Source organism: Bactrocera latifrons, unplaced genomic scaffold, assembly GCF_001853355.1.
Source record: "Bactrocera latifrons isolate USDA-ARS-PBARC rearing strain unplaced genomic scaffold, ASM185335v1 scaffold_137, whole genome shotgun sequence".
NCBI lineage: Eukaryota > Metazoa > Arthropoda > Insecta > Diptera > Tephritidae > Bactrocera > Bactrocera latifrons.
Genome location: NW_017534819.1, coordinates 207,405 through 227,372, shown reverse-complemented (window position 1 = coordinate 227,372; position 19,968 = coordinate 207,405). Strand labels below are relative to the sequence as shown.

At 39.0% G+C, this 19,968-nt stretch overlaps 1 protein-coding gene across 3 annotated transcripts in view; it reads left to right on the top strand.

The window, feature by feature from the left end:
- LOC108965220 (polycomb group protein Psc) overlaps positions 1–19,255 on the top strand; it is a 21,976-nt gene extending 2,721 nt beyond the window's left edge. For all 3 annotated transcript variants that reach the window (XM_018927462.1, XM_018927463.1, XM_018927461.1), the window contains 4 exons: positions 6,077–7,422; positions 8,338–8,428; positions 13,994–14,197; positions 14,427–19,255. In XM_018927462.1, coding sequence (XP_018783007.1) covers positions 6,117–7,422; positions 8,338–8,428; positions 13,994–14,197; positions 14,427–18,576 — 5,751 coding nt within the window. In that variant the 5' untranslated portion in view covers positions 6,077–6,116 and the 3' untranslated portion in view covers positions 18,577–19,255. The remainder of the gene's footprint in view (positions 1–6,076; positions 7,423–8,337; positions 8,429–13,993; positions 14,198–14,426) is intronic.
- The last annotated feature ends 713 nt before the right edge of the window (positions 19,256–19,968 follow it).

Genomic DNA, 19,968 nt, shown 5'->3' with positions numbered 1-19,968 from the left:
TTTTTTTTTAAATTGGTTAATTAAAATTTATTATAAATCGATATTTTCTTAATATGTATAATAGAAGTGAGTTATGCAAACTAACACACTGTGCAGGTTACACAAGTATGCTTTTCCTTGCTGGCTCCTTTGTTCGTTTATTCGCCTGTGCCAGCCATACTTGGCTTCTGCATGCGGGCTTTTCGTTCATACGCACATACACACATGCATATTATGTATGTAGGGGCATATCTATGTAAATATGCATATATATTTATAATACATAAAGACAAACATACATATATTTTCGTAGGTATGYTTGTATGTTTGTATCTTTGTTTACATGCAACATTTGAACATTTGCTTTTGCATCTGTTTATGTGCGTTTGTTGTTGTTGTGTTGTTGAAACCTTTTCTGTCGACCGCTTTTGCGAATTCTCCTTTGTACATCACATTCTGCACAGTGCCTTTGTGTCTGGTACGTTGTTGTTGATCATCTGTCGACCGGGAAGTTTGCTTGTTTGTCATGCATTGGAATTGTGAGCTCACATTTCACATTTCCATCCAGTTTTAYCTATGTAGATCCCGTATGGAGATCGTTTTTTTCGTACTGCGACACAAAATTCCTTGAAGAGTCCTTATAGGCTGCGATTATGGCAGTTTACTTTTCAATGCTGCTCATTAACCATCTCACGAAAGTCGATAGGCTGCCGCTCATATATTCACACATAGTTATTAATTACTTCAGTAAGTACGAGCGTATACACATATAGATATGCGTATGTTTGTTTGGGCGCATGTAATATGCCAACGCGGAGCATCTCTACATCACATTTGGTTTTATGTGCATACAGTGTACGAATTTATATAATATATTAACAAGTATTGCTTATGCTGCACGTAAAATGTAATTGCGTATGTGCAACTCCAAGCTTCCGCTGTTCAACCCCCTCTCTAGCATAATAGCGTGTTCATTTAGATATGTTGTTGTTGTTATGTAGGTATGTTGCTCATCGCTTTACACCTCACTGCCTCGTCAGATATTCATCCATTCACAGCAGACGGCCTTCTCTCTTCCAATGAACTCCAGCTGTAGCAACACAACATTTGCTTGATACCCAAATAAATAGAGAATACTTCAGCAGCAGCAGTAGCAGTAGTAAATGCGATAGCAATGGCATACACACAGCGCTACACGCGCATATAAAGTTAGTAAATACGAGGCATTGCCGGCGGCTAACTTTAACTCTTCGCACTCCCCTCCATCCCCTCCAYTGAAGCGGCATAATCACAATGTTCCATTTCGTTACGTGGCTTCACTGTAGTTTCAGCTCAGCCCAACTGCCTGTTTCGCCTTTGACCGACCTTCTCGACGTCTCCAGTGTGCAGCTTACCGTAGCTTTTCCAATTTTTATATTAWTTCWGGGCGGCAGAGGCAGTGGYAGTGACAGCGGCAACGGCAGCGTTCCRACGTCAACTGTGMATRTTTTCAAATTGTCTTATCGTTCGGTGCAGGGTTGCCACCGCTACTGTTGCGCTACTGATTACGTACTGGTTGGTATGCTGGTRCTGGCGCTTGTACTTGCAATAACTATGTACATAAATCTATGTATGTGTGCACTATTTATGTACGTAACTGGTATTAAAAAACAGATTTTTGATATTTTTTTCGTACAGGGTTTGTCGAGTCTGTCATTTCGTGTGCGCTTAAAGGGCAAACCCGTATTTTGGCGTGAGCCAACCGGCCAAGAGCCATTATACTGAGCTTCGGGCTCAAACTTCTTTGTACATGTACTATCTGCTTGTATATTTTGTCTGCCTGGCATGCTTTCACTTGAAAGTTGTTTTGTTAGCGTACGAATTTTTGTCCCTTCACTAATATTGCCTGTCACTCATTGACATTTTTTTGCTTTCTTCGTTTGGCCTCAAGCTGCTCGCAATAAACTTTTTACCTTTTTCCTTTCCTGTCAGTTTATATTTCGTTTCGTTATATATTTTATTTTATTTTTGCCCAATTCTTCCTCATTTCCTATATTTTTTTTTTATCTAAGTTAAAGGGCAGAACTTTTCTTCCGGACATGTGATGGGAGTTTTTTTACTGCTTCTACCCAAAATGTATCAGTYTACTTACAAAAGTATGTACATATTAGGGTGAGTTAAAAAAAAATTAATTTCACATTTTTCGGTTAGAAAGAATCTTTATTCCGGGACAAAATATACCTTTGCGTTTTTTTTTGCTTTTCAAAATTATTAAATATACAAATTTTTGGATGAAAAAAAATGTCCGTGCTCTCTCTGCTCTACAAGACTCAGCGATGCAAAAAATGTTATCCTAAAAGGTTCGCAAGCCAGGGTATTTTTTTAAGGGCACAATAGACTTAAGGTCGAGGTGCAATCTTCGTCTATTTATCTTTTCATGGTATTTTTGATTAAAAGAAATTATCAAGATATTGTTAAAATGAGCTGAAGAACTAGCCTTGCAGAAATATTTTTTCCTTTGTTTATAGTTAGCTTCATTTCTAACTGAAATTTAATCTTAAGGGGGTATTCAAGTCTAGAAATCAAATTTTGGGCAGTTTTTTTAATTTTATTTAAAAAAAAACCAAAAAATATTTTTACCATCCATTTTTATGGTGTTTTTATTGATATCTTAAGAATATAGAAAAAAAAATTTACAAAAAAATGTTTTTAATAAAAAATTAAAATAATTAGAGGGGGAAGGACAGGTGTATAAAAAATGGCGCATCCTGGTGACATTGATCCTGACTCTCTTGGTGGTCTGAAAAAAAATCAAAAGAAATTCTTAATCAGTAAGGATGCTGTTATAGTCCCTACCTCAGGAAACACGAATTTTTTTTTTAATGGAGACTGCCTAAAAATAAAAATCACTTTTTACGCTTTTTTTTTAATTCCTGAATTTTTTTTTAAATATTAAAAAATAAAATTTTGACACGATGCTGGTAGGAATGATAAAGGATTATATAAAGAAGGTTCACACAAAATTTCAAGTAAATCGGTTGTATAGAACTTGAGCTAATGCCGGTACCGTGTGGAAAAAAGTAGTTTCGAGAAAAACGCGTTTAAAAAAGTGAGTCAAATTTCAGGCATTCTAAGTCATTTATTAGTGCGCTAGATACTGCGTCACTAAGGAAACTGTAGTTCTTAAAATAATTTTAATTTTTAAAAATCCTTTGGAGGATATGTTCTTAAGGGTCTAAACTTTAAATATTATATATGAAAAAAAATCGAATTTTTCAAAATTCTAGAGTAGAATACCCCCTARCATCTATATTAGTTTTTTCTTGGTTCACCCTAACGCACAATTACATAAGTATTTATATACATTCTTTAAATTACTTTTTGTTACATCTTTTACCAGCATACATACCAAAGTATGTTTATCGATCGAGATCTTTAAGAAGTTAAACTGAAGGCCGTCATTGAACTTCGTTTTCAATTATCCTTGGTGCACGTTTCATCAATTCACTACCTACTTGTGCGTGTAATCGTTGTTTGCTTTGATTATTGTGCACACGAAAAATAAACACAGAATTTATTAAAGTTTTCTTGGCAAAATAATTTATTTATTTTTTTTTAAATCAAATCCTCCTTTAAAAGCTTAGTATTGGGAGCACATTTCTCTTTCTATATCATATGGATGTGTATATATGATATACGCATGATAGACAATGAACGCATCGCCATTAAACGAAATAAAGCAGAAATATAAAGTCAATGGWTTCTAAACGTACATAAATAAATATGTATAGTATATTAAGGTGAGAAAAAACTGATATGATCCGAAACCTTGAGTTAAAACGAATTTCTGCTTAATTTTAAAAGCTCTCGATAAGTAATTAAAGTATATTGGTAGTCGAAAAAGTCTTTTCGTATTTCTAGTCAAATTTCAACTTATTTTTTACATTTATAATAAAAAAACAAATATGTACCATTTTGGAGACCACTTTTTGTCATTTTTCCACTAGGGGCATTATTAAATGAGTGTAAATCGAAATTTCGAAATTTCCAGAACGGAAGCGAGCGAACCATTATTGTGCTACACAAACTAATACAGCATAGTCTCCGTGTTTCTCAACTTCTCCGAATTTAATTTTTTTTTTTGGTTAAATGAAGCCTAAAATCTCACCTTTCCAACATTGACACAATGTGATTGGTAGCACTGAAGATATACGATTGCAACGASATCTATAGACTAGTGCCGGATTAGTCACATAGCAAGAGTTGCAAATGCTACGCTCCCGCGCTCCAAATGACCGTAATTAATAAAATATCAGTTTAGATGGAGCGTAAAATATACTTAAATTAATTAAGGAACACGATGGGCAAATAACGTCTTAATCATCTCACTTTGTTGAATATAGAGCATGGCTTGCTAAAGAAGCCGATATTGAAAGTATTATATCTAAATTTGCCCATAATAAGTCCAGAAAACTTTATTTGTAACAATTTGTTTTATTTAATACCCTAAACTTGAGAACCTATAGCAAACTAAGGGCCCATTAAAGGATTCGCTACAGGCCCCGCGGTAGCTTAATCCGGCACTGCTATGAGAAAATACGAAAAGACTTTTTCGACTACCCAATATTTTCATTCAAAACAGCATAACTTTTAAAAAGTTTGCTATAAAATGTTAAACATTTCTGATTCTTATAGAACATACATTTTCTAAAAAATCTACCTAGAGGTATTTTATCAAAGCTTCAAAAAACGGAAAAAATCGAAATTTAATAAAAMAAAAAGTTTATATTTAACCAAAAACCTAAATTTAATAGAGTAAAATATTGGTATTGGTAATTCAATAAAGTAATGATTTGTAAAAAAAAATGGTGTTTCTGTTTTTTATYTTCCGCTCAATTCTCCGGCTCCATGTTTAAAAAGTACTCTAATAACTCTATAGGCTWAAAAAATTCTAACAATGTTTCATTTTTGGCTAACCCTAATATATACTTGTTGTAAACATTAGSTTATTGCTCAAAAAGTTAGAACCTATCTATACTTGGTTTTCGTGCTAACTCAAGGCTCTTAGTTTTCACCGCTCATACTCATAAACCCAGATGTCGTCACAACAGTACCAACGAGATGGATATTGTTAAGCATTAGAATATACTATATCTTTCGATCTCTTTGGTCTTTTGGTACTACTGGAGTCTAGYATTAGCACACTGAGTCGATGTTGAGATCATCTCCTGTCTCCTGTCTAACCATTTCTTCAACTTGTTTGGTGTTCTCGGATTTAACAAAGGTGAATGGATGAATCGCTGGAGATAAGTTTTTGATGACTTCACGACATTCGCTCAATGCTTTGTGGCATTCAGAAACCTGTATTCATACTAAAGTAGACTCCACGAAAAGCTTCTGCAATATTTTCAGCAATTCCATACCCGCTATTCCTTTGGGAACACGAAAGTTTCCAACAAACTCGTGCAATTTTTTTTGCATGGTAAAACTTGTCATTCTTATAATCATGAACAAAAACACACACTAATTGACAAATAGAGATCAACATTCACGCGAACAAGGGAAGAGGTTGTGAAAATCTACGAAATTTTTTATTTATCGATTCAATAGTACAATAATTATRACCAATACATTCAGCTGGAATGTGTTTCAAACGAATACATTTCATTTTCAAAACTCTCCCCGTCTATAGTTTATGGAATTTTTCACAAGTACACTTTTAAATCCTTGTATATAGCGYTTTAAATATGAACCTGCACTTTGATATCATCGCTTTATAATGCCATCCTTATACAAATAATTGAAAAGGGCAGCACATATGGCATGTGGTCGAACATTACATACAACAATACAATGCGCAGACAGACATACCTGCAAACAATGAATGCAATCATACGTAGCTATAAATATATATAACTTCATAGCTTTAGAGCTGCCCAGGAAAGCATGATTACATACATATGTACATACATTTGTACATTTTTTGGTCAGTCCATTCAACAAAACATTTCATTTCACTTTAATTATATTCTCCTAATCCGGCTTCCCCGTGGAGCACATAAATTCCAATTTTTCACTCGCTTTTTCTAACAACAACTTTTCGTTTTTCTCCTTCCAGATTTTTTTGTAAGTTCCTTTGTGGGTGACAGAAAGCAACAATGTCACCAGTGCCAGGAGCCACATCAGTGGTGGGCACTGGTCTCGCACCGCCACCTGCATCGCCAGCATCCACATTTGTTACAACAACAACTACTACAACCAGCGCGGCCGTCACTTCGACCTCGCCTAGTCGCGTTCCGATGGTGTCCCCGCAACAACAACAACACAGTACACCTTCACAGACGGCRCAATGCCAAACTGCCACTGGTGGCAGCACAGACAACAAGAGCAAGCATCACTTTAATAACAACAACAATATAAAGAACAATAACGTAGTTGAGCAAAATTCAAGCAAAAGCAAAAACAACAAGTTAAGCATACAGCACAATGGTGGCATGGATTCGGCGAGTATGGAAAGTGTGCGCCAAATGAAGCAGCATCAACAGCAGCAACACAAACAACAACAGCAGCAGCAGCAGCAGCAAACGAACAAATATACCAACAGTGACACCAAGGCTAAAAGCAATGACATGCAAAAACACACAAATTCAAATACGAATACAACGAATACAAAATTGTCCTTCACCCATGCCAGCAGCACGACGAATGCTACCGTTAATGGCGCAACTGGCAAAAGCGTGAACAACGCGCAATTCTCCTCGCCTGTTGGTAATGTTGTTGGCACGTCGACACTGTCATCATCAGCGTCGCCGTCCGCGTTGTCGCCTGCGCAAACTAATTGCAGCACTAAATCACCGACGACGACGACGACGACAACGACGACAAAGGCAACTACAATGCCACAACCGACATCCTCCGCCACCGCCAACGCAGCCTCGTCCACATCATCAAGTACGAAACCGTTGGCCTTGTCGGCTATCACAAGTAATGGTGCCACTTCAACACCAGAAGCAGCTCCAGCAGTAACATCATCCGAAGTGGCAGCTGCAACAGGCACAATAAATGCGAAGACAATAATAAAATCGGCTATTAATCAAAATGGTGTGGAAATAAAGGAGGAATGCGATCCACAACAAGTGATCGTCAAGGTGGAGGAAACAGCCTCAAACACAAAAGCAACAACTGCGAAAATCACTACAACTACTGTTAATCAAGTAGCAACGCCTCCTACWTTGGCGACAAATCAAAAGCACACTGCGGCTGCGACTGCGACTGCGGCGCCGGCGGAAGCAAACAAGAAGAAAGCTGATCCACTCGTTACCACCGACGATGCGTCTGAGGATAATCTGATTGTGGATAAGCCGCGCAAAGTACTGCTGAGCGTCATGAATCCGCATATAATTTGTCACTTGTGCACCGGTTACCTCATCGATGCCACAACCATTGTCGAATGTTTGCATTCGTGTAAGTATCCAACACAAATTAATGAAGATTTATGCCGAGCACATGAGTATGCTACGTAATGTTAAGGATCATCAGAGAAAAGTAAATTGGGGTCGGCTTCCCATACTTGCCAGCAATTAGTTTAGTTTAGCAATTTTTGTCTATGTTCACGAATTCCCCTACCAGTTTTTGAGATACCGATTTGATAATTTACACCCGTTATTTTTACCCCAAGAAGAAACTGATTTGTTGGAATTACTGTTATCGGACCACTATAGCATATACCTGTCATACAAACCGATCCATTAAAATCAAGTCCTTATATGGAAAACTTTTTTATTTCACCAAATATCTTCACAAAATTTGGCATGAGTGATTTTCTGAGACAAGGCTACAATTTACCCAAAACTTGTTCAGATCGCACCACTATAGCATATAGCTATCATACAAACCAACGAAGAAAAATCCAAACCCTACATGTAMAACTTTTGTATTTGACAAGATATCTTCAGGGTATTTAGAAAAGATTATTGTCCAAGGCGATGGTATAATCTCCGTAGAAATTGGTCAGACCGGACCACCACAGCATACATATACATATGTATGTATGTATGTAGCTGTCATACAAACTGACCGAGAAAAATTGTGATAAAGACTTTCTTATAAGGTATATTTATGCTATAAGAAAAGCTTATGTGAAGGGTATTACAAATTCCGTGCTTCTGAAGATTATTGATAAACTTCCAAMCTTTTTTATGCAGAAAACCACAAAAAATTTATGTAAAAACATATAATTGTAATTTTTTTGTTGAAAGTTGGGTTATAGCCCTAAGTAGAGTACTGGGTTATATATTTATATAATTGCGTACATAAAATTTACATATGTACATGTGGTTTATATTTTATTAATTAATATATATTTTTCCTTTTTTCCAGTCTGCCACAGTTGCCTAATTAAACATTTGCGGACTGAACAGTACTGCCCACGCTGTGAAATGATGATAAACACGGCGAAGCCAAATATAAAGTGAGTACAACAGATTTTTACCACATATATGTATGCCTATGAGGGATGTATGCCTATATATGTACATATATGATACCTTTTTTTAAGAAAATGTAAATACGTACATATGTCAATTAAGCACGAAAGTGGTCGTGTATACCCAGGCTCCTGGGTGGGGGCTAGGGTTCCTAGGGAGCCCGGGGAAAAAAAATTTTTTGGACCTACACTTTACTACAATTATTCCCACATCCGGTTTCCTTTCTATGACCATATGTATACCCACCTAATAAGTATGACTGTTCTCCTGTGAAACTCTGGGTTTCTATAATATTTTCGATGATTTTAAAATGATTTAGTTGGAATCTTATTGAATATTGATAAAGAAACTGGTTCTCAAACAAAACTTCCTGCAACCAACTTAATATGTCGTGAATCAAATTTATACCCAGTTTTCCTGCTACCTCATGGCTCATAGCATACCTTTTCGATCTCTTTGGTCTTTTGGTTCTACTGAAGTCCGGCATTGGCACKTTGAGTCGATATTGAGTTCCTCTCCTGTATCGTATTTAACAAAGGTGAATGGATGAATCGCTGGAGAGAAGTTTTCGATGACTTTACGACCGTCACTCAATGCTTTCTGCCATACAAATACTTCTTTCTGTTCTTACTTAAGTAGACTCCCCAAGACACTTCTGCAATATTTTCAACGCTTCCCTGCYGACTTAGCTTGGTGTGAATCGAATAATTGGACTTTAAATTGAGATATTATATATAGAATAAGGTATGTAGCAGTTTTTGCAATAATATATGAGACCTCAAAATCTATTTGATATACCGACATGTGACTAATGCCTTATTAAATATGTATGTAGAACCTGGTCTACTGTGCTTGAATCGGTCCAATGCTTTTTAACAATAAAATTCACGTTTTTGTATGAGACAGTGAGACAAAAAGTCTCAGATCTGTACGTGGAGTTAACTGCAAGGAGTACACCCTAATCATTTATAGGAAATCCTTCACATCAACATACATACATACTTACAAATGTGCAGATGTACAGATGTTCCCAGACACCAAAAGAAATACAATCCACTGCTATTCTTATTAATCTTGCCAATTACTTCATTTCAAAGTATTTTTCTCGTTACTTATTTCCTTCGTGATCAGCGGCGTCTTCGCTGTCCGGTAGTAGATAAAACGCACACCTCATTCATCTTCGCAGAAAATATTCTATACGGAATCTACTAGCGCAAAGTCACCCTTCTTTGAGCGCAGAAATCACTTAAACGCATTGCATTACATCCCTTCGACGGCGGCAGTTGCGGGACAAGCTCGTGCATTGCCGATTTGATCTGATTAACGGGGCATCTAGGGCCATGTAATGTGGCATGTGTGATTGTGGCCGATAGCTGTATGCATGTATGTGTGTTCGTATGTGTTAAAGCAGGGCTTCCGAGTGCCATAAAAAGGGGCGAATCTGTAGTCAGAATTCGCTGCCAAAGGTAAAAAAAATATATTTTGGTATAAGAATGTGTGTATAATACACATATGTATGTACATTTGTACATAGAAATAGCAGTGACAAAAAATGGCATATGCAATCTGCGCAAAGGCAAACGGTTCGCTAGAGGGGRAAAATAAAACTCGCTTTCCGAAAACATAATCAAAATGCCAATTAAGTGAATTTAAGTCKTACCTTGTGTTACTTTTTCTGCTTTCTTACGTGTACATGCCCTTACTATTTTTAAGCATCTCGACATTGAGCCTTTATTGTCAGCTCTAACCCGCTTTTGGCACATCTCGCGTTATTTGGCCGCCGCATTGGTACCGCATGCAGCGCCGTAAACACTTACAATTAACTGGCGGGCGGGGTTTCGCTTCGATTTGCCGACGGCATGCATTTCCACACATGTAAATTGGTGTGTGTGTGTGTATGGTATGTGGTTGGGGCTGACACATTGTGACTTTAGCGTTGCGAGCACAGCTGTTAGCGACTTACATAAACCAGTGAAGTGAGCTGCTTGGTTAGTTATGTGCCGATTTCACATCGTGCCTTTCGATACCAAACATTCCATTCTCTGGCGCGCATTTTGAGGAATCCCAYTTCGTTCCCAGGCAAACAACAAACCGAAATGCGAAGCAAAAAAGCAACATAAATGTGTAGCAAAACAAAGAAAAGTAGGCATTYAAATGCACGATAAACGAGAGRAATGGCATGATAAAGTGACGAAGGACCACACAAAACATRCTGACGAAAAAGGTACTCAAATGTGAATAAAAAATKAAATGAGAAAAAATGCTGAAGTGTTCGTATGTTTGGRACAAAATTGTGCTCTCGMGTTTTTCAATACGCTCAGCGCCGCTGCTTTGGTTATCGCTCGCTTATTTGGGTTCGGGTGTTGCGGGTCGGAGTGCAGTCATTGTTTATTGTTTTATTTACATTTCTTGATTTTATTTCATTGAAATTCAATTTTTTTCTCTTTACCACTGCTTTCGTTATCATTGTGACGTTGTAGTTGTTATTGTTGSTGTGCTGTGTGCTGCTATATGGAATGTGCGCGGAATCCGAAATGCAGTATTGTGTTGTGTTCTGTCGTCATTGTTGCCGAGATTCCCGCAGCGGCGGTGGGCAACAGGCACAAACGCTGCGCACACCGCTCTCCCATAGTCATGCTCCTTTGCACATTTTCAAGCTGATAAAGTCACCCGCCACGTCGCTCCGGCCATCAGCATCAACATTTCCATCAGCTACGACACCATTAGTGTTATGYGCTGTTGTTGTTGTTGTCGTTGAATTTGCCTCACCATTGACGATGTTGTCGTCAGCAAAAGTCTTTGGTATCTTTTCGTGTCTATTTGTACATACTATGTACATAAATATGCATGTGTATGTATGTGGTTATAAATATGTATGTGCATTTGTGTGCACAGCATTTATTTGTTTGCGCTTTGCATTAGCCAAATGCTTCGGTACTCAAATGAAACATTGCTGAAATATTTGTGATTAGGAAGGGCGAAACACAGTCATACACGCATACAAATGTACTCATTTGTGTACATAGCCGCATTKGTAATTGTATATGAATGTGTGAGCATGCATGTAACAGCATTGGCGTTGGTTTGGTAGGTTCGTTTGCCTTGTGGAAGATGAAAACTTTTTCACACCACATTACATTTGAATACACATGTGCATATGTATGTATTTATGTATGTATGTTYGCCCATATGTGTATTATCACCCTGTTCACAAAGCACCTTAAACCCAACCGTTGCAGGCAGTGCGCTTTGAAAGGGGCCAAATCGAAGCTATTAAATGCGATTTTTTCTAACTTGATGGGTGGTTAGGATTTCCAGGGCATTGACTTTCGAGAATTATACGACCTTTGAGCAGATTACATCTTTAGTACACATACATATGTATCAGTTTGAGACAAATTAATCAATTTATATGCAATRATAAAAGAGTTTAATCCGTTGGTATTACGTAAACATGATGAAAAAGGGGTAAAAACGTTGACCTCGGCTGTACCGCAGCCAGAATACCATTCACCAATAAAAAAAATTCCATACAGGATATTTGATCGCTAAGCATATGGCAGCTCCATACTACACTGGATCGATCCGAAAACTTTTTTTTTGGATATTATATGTATGTATATGTATGTATTTTGAATGAATATATTTTGTCAAAGCAAAAGGTTTTCCTTACAAGGACTAGATTTTGATTTATCAGCTTAAGGGGTACACCAAAACGGCATTTTTTGGAATAAAAAAAAAACTAGTCAATCAATCGTTTTAAAATTTCAAAGGTATATTTATACATGTTTTAAGAGTACACAAAAAATTTTTTTTAAGAAAATATTAATATTAATATTAAATATTAAATATTTTTGCGGTGCCAAAAAAAAAGGTCCTCCACTACTGCCATGATTGCAGCCCTCTCTGCTCGTTAAACTAAAACATATTGTCTGTACGATGACCCTCGGGCTAATAAAAAAATCAGAAATTGACAAAATGGCGGCATGTTGAAAATAAAAATTAAATTTCATCCAAAATTATTCTCGTTTTTGGCCTGCCAAAATCAAGATAAAAAAACTGGAGGGTCATCGTATGAAGAACTGCATATACATATAGAGAAGATGCAACAAAAATTTGATAGCGATTTTTTGTCTCCGAGTAATCACTGCAGCATATTCGAAAAATGCTGTTTCGAGAAAAATGCGTTTAAAGATAAAGTGATTGTAATCTAATTGCCGAGCGGCTACTCTTTTAAATGGCCGTAACTCAAAAACTATTTCGGATATCGATTTGAAATTTTAGTATGTTATTTTTAAAGGTATAACCTATCGAAATATGGAAATTTTTTTTTACAAGTTCACACTAGGGTTATGTGGGTGGGTTTCCTCGGTAAACAGTATTTTTTCAACACTTTTTCAGAATTGCATCTCAAAGACCTGTKTAAAATTTCATAAAGATCGGTTGAGTAGTTCTCAATAAATCTTACCATCGAGTTCAAAAACACAGTTTCGAGAAAAACACATTTTAAGACGGTGCACGGGCTAGCCTCGAGCGCAGAAGTTCTCAAGGCTGTATATCCAAAACTATTACTCGGATCAACTTGAAAATTAAGGACAATATTCTAGAGGTGTTGTAGAATTTAATAAGACAATAAAAAATCCGTAAACGTAATCCGTGTAACCCCGTAAATGGCAGTTATGTATTGTGCCCAATATAGGCGATTCCCTACGTGGGRCTAAAAGAACTTGTTCGAAATTTCAGAAGGATTTTTCAAAATATGTTTATATATACTTACCTAAGTACATACATATAAGGTTTTTTCATCCTAATATTTCGCTTTTTCATAATTTTTTTTTACCCTGAACAGGGTATGTTAAGTTTGTCAAGAAGTTTGTAACAGCCAGAAGGAAGAGTCGGAGAAGGAATAAAGTATATATATAAATGATCAGTATGTCGAGCTGAGTCGATTTAGCCATGTCCGTCTGTCTGTATATATACGAACTAGTCCCTCAGTTTTTAAGATATCGTTTTGAAATTTTGCAAACGTCATTTTCTCTTCAAGAAGCTGCTCATTTGTCGGAACTGCCGATATCGGACCACTATAACACATAGGTGYCATACAAACTGAACGATCAAGTTCAGTTCAGTTCTTGTCATTTGACAAGATATATTCACAAAATTTGGTATAGATTATTTCCTGAGCGAACAATGTAATTTCCGAAGAAGTTGTTTAGATCGGTTTACTATAGCATATAGCTGCCATACAAACTGAACGATCGGAATCAAGTTCTTGTAYGGAAAACTTTCACATTTGACGCGGTCTCTTCACGAAATTTGACATGGATTACTGCTTATATTAATAATTAATAATATAATCTCCGAAAAAAATGTTCATATCGGATTACTATAGCATATAGCTTCCATACACACTGAATACATAATTACTAACAGAAATGCATCTGTGAAGGGYATTTATTTTATTTTCTTGTTTTAATTATTTATATTAATACATACATATTTATATTTCAAAGTTATTCACCAAAGTATTTGCCTTCATTTATTTTCAGGCCTGACACGACGTTGCAAGCCATTGTCTATAAACTTGTACCCGGGCTTTATGAAAGAGAATTGATGCGTAAACGCGCCTTTTACAAGGATCGTCCGGCCGAAGCCGCTATTGCTACACCAGAGCAACGTGGCGAAGACACCGAACATCTCATCTTCAGTCCCTCGGACTGTATGTCCTTATCGTTGGAGTTCGCAGACACAGAGTAAGTAACCATTTAAGTACAGTTATTGTAAGCGAGTAGAACATACACACATACTTTTAGATTGTATATATGCAAATACAAGCTCTAGATATATAGAAACACGAAGTTCAGTGGCACTTCATTTGCACATTTAAGTCATTCATTTACATTACTTTCCACAATCCAAAATTTATCAACGCACAATGCTACAACTCTGGACCTTTCCATCTTTTCTTTCGCTCTCTTATAGTGAACTGGTGCGTCAGAACAGCGATTACGGCGAATTGTTGAAGCCACGTTACCTGCAGTGTCCCGCCATGTGCACTGTTGGACACTTGAAGAAGTTCGTACATGGGAAATTCGATATCGATACGCAGCGCTTCAACATTGACATAATGTATAAGGTGAAGACGATAGTGCTGCTCGATCACTACACGCTCATGGATGTGGCTTACATTTACACATGGAAACGTGATGCGCCAATGCGTTTCTATTTTCGTGTAAAACGTTCTTTGCGTCCAATTGTAAAGGCACGTAAACCAGCAGCCATAATGCCTGCGGCTGCACCAGAACCGGTAGAAATTAAGGATGAAGTTGTAGATGCCGCAGCAACAGTCAAATCAACGAAAATTCCCGCTAACGAAATTCCACAAACCATTTCGCCCATACCAGATGCCATCACAATAATTCCGAAACCAGTTGCGTCGGYCTTAAAAACTAACGAGCAACAGATTATGACGCCAGAACATATTAAAGAAGAGGAAGTTGAAGAGGCTGAAGAATTGAAGGCTAAATCGATTGTGGAAGTAAACGTTAAACCGGCGAAGCCTCCCAAGGTTCCCAAGGCTTCCGCCGTCAGCTCAAGTACGGAAAACAAACGCTCACACTCCAACTCTTCGGCTGAACGTAAAGCCGAGAAAGCACTAAATGCGCATAACTCGCATAACTCACCGAAATCGTCCAAAGAGAAACGYGAAGCCAAGGAAGCTTTAAAGCAAGCCGCCGAACAACAACCACGTGATGAACGTAAAGTTGAAAATATCAAGTTAAAGATTGATTTATCGAAACACAATAGTGTGACAATCATAAATATGTCCGATCCACAACGTCGTGAAATAACTAAGCCGGTACGCCCCGAAAAAGAGTGGAAGCAAAAAAGCAAAAGAGATAAAGAATCCAGTCCCAAAAACTCCCCGCACAGTGAACGCAAAAGCAAGACACCTAGTCCGCTAACGGTGCCACCACTAACTATAAAAGCCGAACAAATTAGTCCACAGACGAAAATAAGTCCATTAGCCAAAATTCCGACTGAAAAGTCTCCTGTATCTGCCTCAACCATTGAGGAGGAACAAAAGTCACAGTTCCTCAAGTCATTTTCGCTGACACCGATCAAAGCTGTCAAAAACGAAACAAATGAAAAATCACCGAAATCACCAAAATCACCAAAAAGCATCAGCTCTTCAGCGTTTACCCATAAGGTGGTTGTTAAGTCACCAACAAGTGGCGCGCGTGATTCGCTAAAGACGACWATCAGCACCGTTTTCAAAGGACCCGCCATACCGTCTAAGCGCAAAATTAAGGAACCTGTTAAGAATGTGGCCAAGAAGCCAAAATTATCGCCACCATTACCGGCTGAAGATTTCAAAATTAAATTGCCACCAAGTCCGATTGCAAATACATCAAAACAAAAYTCATCTCCTGTCGCTAAGCCGACTTCGCCATCCAATGAAAAACCTCTTATGGCTCCGCCAGCAAGAATCACCAACAGCACACCGTCTACCACAAGTTACACGATAACAACAACAACAACGCCCAATTCCAAAACTAACCAAGTAACTTCAACAACTAGCAGTCAAGCAATTATGCGTCCACCAATTGGTCTGCCGCCGAAAAAAGTTTCTGGTAAGCTGAGTGCTTCGGCAGCGCATAAAATGAATTCGATGCCTCTACCTCAGTCTATGCCCCGTGTTGAGATGGCTGCGCCAGGAAATCGCACACCTATTGCGAAGCGTTACCAACCTATTCTGCCGAAATCGACGCGTCCGAATCCCTTCGCTAACATTCCAAGTGACGTCAATAAGCTGCTGAAGGACGCAGGTACTGAAATCAAATCAATCGCCAGCAATACGAAGTCATCCGGGAAAGTGTATGGCCCAAAGACCACCACAAGTGGCACAACTATCACCGCCGATAATAGTCTGATGGGACCACCACCTGCGCCAACAACCAAACCACAATCCCAAAGTGTGAATCAGCAGCGCCACGGCATTGCGGGCAGTGCCAATAAATTGGGTCCAAAGAATGGCAAAATCAGTAATTCGAATAACTATCTTAATCTGGCGCTTTTTAATGCCTCAAAATCGAAAGGCAATGAGGCTCCTCCCGGTTGTCGTACCCCTATGTACACGCCAAGCTCACCAATATACTCGCCTAGCTCTCCGCAGTACATGCCGAACTATAATATACCCACAGTTCCAACTTACAAATATACACCGCGTCCATCTGGCGGTAGTGGTAGTTTCTTGCAAAGTATATTAGGTGGTGCGAACAACCAAATGGCCGGACTTTTCCCCGCACCACCCACCATGAAAGATAATACCAACACTGGTACCACAAACGGTAATAGCTCGCCCTCTCACAACACTAATTATAAACCAATGGATGTTGGTGGTGGTCACCAGCAGGCACCCAAACGTGTTTATCCCTTCGCGCGCAGTCCCAGTCCAGAAGATCCGCCAGAGAAGCAATTGAAAGTGAAATCATTACTCACTTCTTGTAACATAAACATTCCCTCATCGCTCTCGATTACCATCACACGGGAAGATAGCGAGTCGCAGACAAATAATACCTCGCATCCAAAACATAAGAGTCCTGTGAATAACTACATTGAGATCCTTAAACTGCCTGAACAGTCAAGCGACGCCTTGGAGCAGAGCAAACGCGCCTCACCACCGGCGCAAAAGTTACCAGCAACTCCACACGCCTCTTCGCTAAAACTGCTTATGCCACCAACGACGAACGCAAACACCACAAGCTCCCCTGTGAAACGTGACAACGCAGAGGGGAAGTCCACCAATTATGGCACCACAACTTTGTCGCAAATTACACAAAAATCGCAGAGCAATACATCAAAATCATCATACAACAACACATCGAATAGCGCGAATAAAACACAAACTGCCACCCAAAACACCACAGCAAAGTCACCACAATCGAATTCTGCACCGAGTCAGATGAACCCTAAACACGCGAATGACAACAACCAACAAAAGTCCAATACGAAGGTGATGGAGCCACTGAAATCGCCACAAGCGGAGCAACAAAAATCGGGCGCAGAGAAGAAATCGCCTCTACAAAGTCCCGAGAAAAGTAGCGCGTCACCAAACGGCAAGAACACACACAAGTCGCCAAACAGCGCCACCGCTGTCGATGCTAGCAAGAAGTTCCGACCAATTTTGCCGCGACAAAATCCTGCGTCCTCCATACCGGAAATTGTACCGCCGAAGGTAACGACCGGCAGCATTATAGGCACTTATTCGGCACCAAGCGGTGTTGCCGTGAAAGTTCATGCCGCTAAGAAAGTGTCGCCGCCTAAGAAATCTCCAGGTGCACAACAGCCCCAACCGCAAGCGGCACATCAGCAGCCCAAAAACGGACAAASTCCGAACGCGTTAAGCGCCGCGAAACCAAACATACCACAGTCCAACAAATCACCCGCACCTGCACACCAGTCCTCATCTAAGCTGTCAACGAACGCCAAGTCTGATATCGCGCCAGCACCAATGTCATCGCCGAATGCCAACTCCAACTCCAACGCCAACAAGCTCGTGCATTCACCACACCCCAGCATGCCCCCAGCCATGCCATCATTGCCCAGCCTACCTACCATGCCCAACATGCCGCCCACCGCGCTCCAAGTTGCCGCCATGGCCGCCAGCCTACCCGGCATGCCGTCGCACTTGGGCAACGTCTCCGCTGCCGACTTCAGCAAGCTCTTCAAGGATAATCTGCTGCGCGCACAGATGCAAGCGGCTGCGGCCGCTGCACAGCCCGGCGGCATGTTCTATCCATATGCGAACCCGCAACAATTGAGTCCCCACTACAGCTATCAGCAGGCCTTTATGCTGGAGCAGTTCACGCGCATGCAGCGCGCCGAGGCATTGAATGAGTTCATGCAAAAGTTTAAAAACGGCCCAGCCGATAAGCCGTTAGACAATAGTGCTGGTAGCGTGGGCGGCGGCAAAGCACTGGCTGTCCCAGGTCCGAAAGCGTCACCCGTTGCGTCAACCAGTGGCAGCGCAACCACCAAGTCAAACGCGGCCAACACCAACACAACGACTACCGTTGTCAATAGCAACAGCAACAGCAACGGTGGCGCAAACGCGACGAAGGCCAAATGAAAATGAATGTGCGGAAGGCGGTGGCGATGCACTTGGAGATGAATGAACTCATCCAAACAGCGCTTATGGAATTCAATTCCCGCTGTGCGGCGGGTGTGTGCGCTTGGCGGTTTGCCTAATCAATAAAAGAAAACATTTCAAATGAATAAATTGAGGTGTGCGACTACATGTAATCGCATGTAYATGTATATGTATGTGTGGTATATACATACAGACATGCTCACATACATATATCTTCGTTTAATTATAGTTTAGTAATACTTTAATTAAGCAGTAAGTTGAAAACTGTTTCTGTTTAAACTGGTTCTTGTTTTTGTTATCCACTTTACCTATATTTGCTTATTTATTATTATTAAATGCTAAAATAAAACTAACACTAGCGTAAAAAAGTATTCCTCCACGAATATTGCGACAAAATGTACAGTACATACACATACTTGCACACAACCTGTGCGTGTGTGTGTGAACAGTGTAGACGTAAGGAGGGAAATGTACATAAATAAAATAATTATGCGTATGTTTGTGTGTAGCTTAACCCACCCTTAAATAACCTATAAATATATCTGCTCCCCGTCCCTGACTGAATTTTGTGAAACACAGTGAATTGTATTTTATATAAAAACAAAAATAAATAAATCCCACTTAGAATTAGAATGAAATAGAAATGCATATATGTATGTATAAGGCTATGTATGTATATATGTATGTATGTTGAAAACTAAATTTTTCAGAAAATTTAAATGTAAAAAAAGTAAATATTTTCGTAAAATTACGAATCATTAAGTGATTTCAATAAAATAATTGAATTATATATGAATATAAAAAACTGTGCTCTTCTAATTTCATTTACCGAAAACCATAAATAGTCGCATAGAAGCTTCTTCGCTACTCCACAAACGAATGGTGGCTTTACCGTTTGTAAATACTAGCAATAGATTTTAAGATCYTTTGTTCGGAAAATTTAATTTTTGCAATTGGCCCTATCCTCTGATATTGGCACTGCGAACCTGTTCGCTCTCACGATTTCTACTTCAATAACTGCTATGATGATCCAAGAAAAAAGTTCTTACCAGCCGTTTCCACTACAGTCGGCTCTGCGGAACAGGCCAGAGTTTTTAGCCGGCCATGGACTATTAAATTATTTCAGTAATGGTTTCTGCCATTACAACAACAACATAAACAGTGATCTCGGTGAACTGCTAAACGAGTCAAGAAGATATTCTTGATTATGTTTTGTAATTACAGCTTTTTAGTGACGTAGACTTTTGTACTTCTACTATTTGCTACTTTGGGCTGAGTAGGCAATTGAGAAGTAAAGTTCTCTTTGGACGAACAAAAACCAAGCTCTACAAGTCACTCATTATTCCCGTCCTGCTATATGGTGCAGAGGCA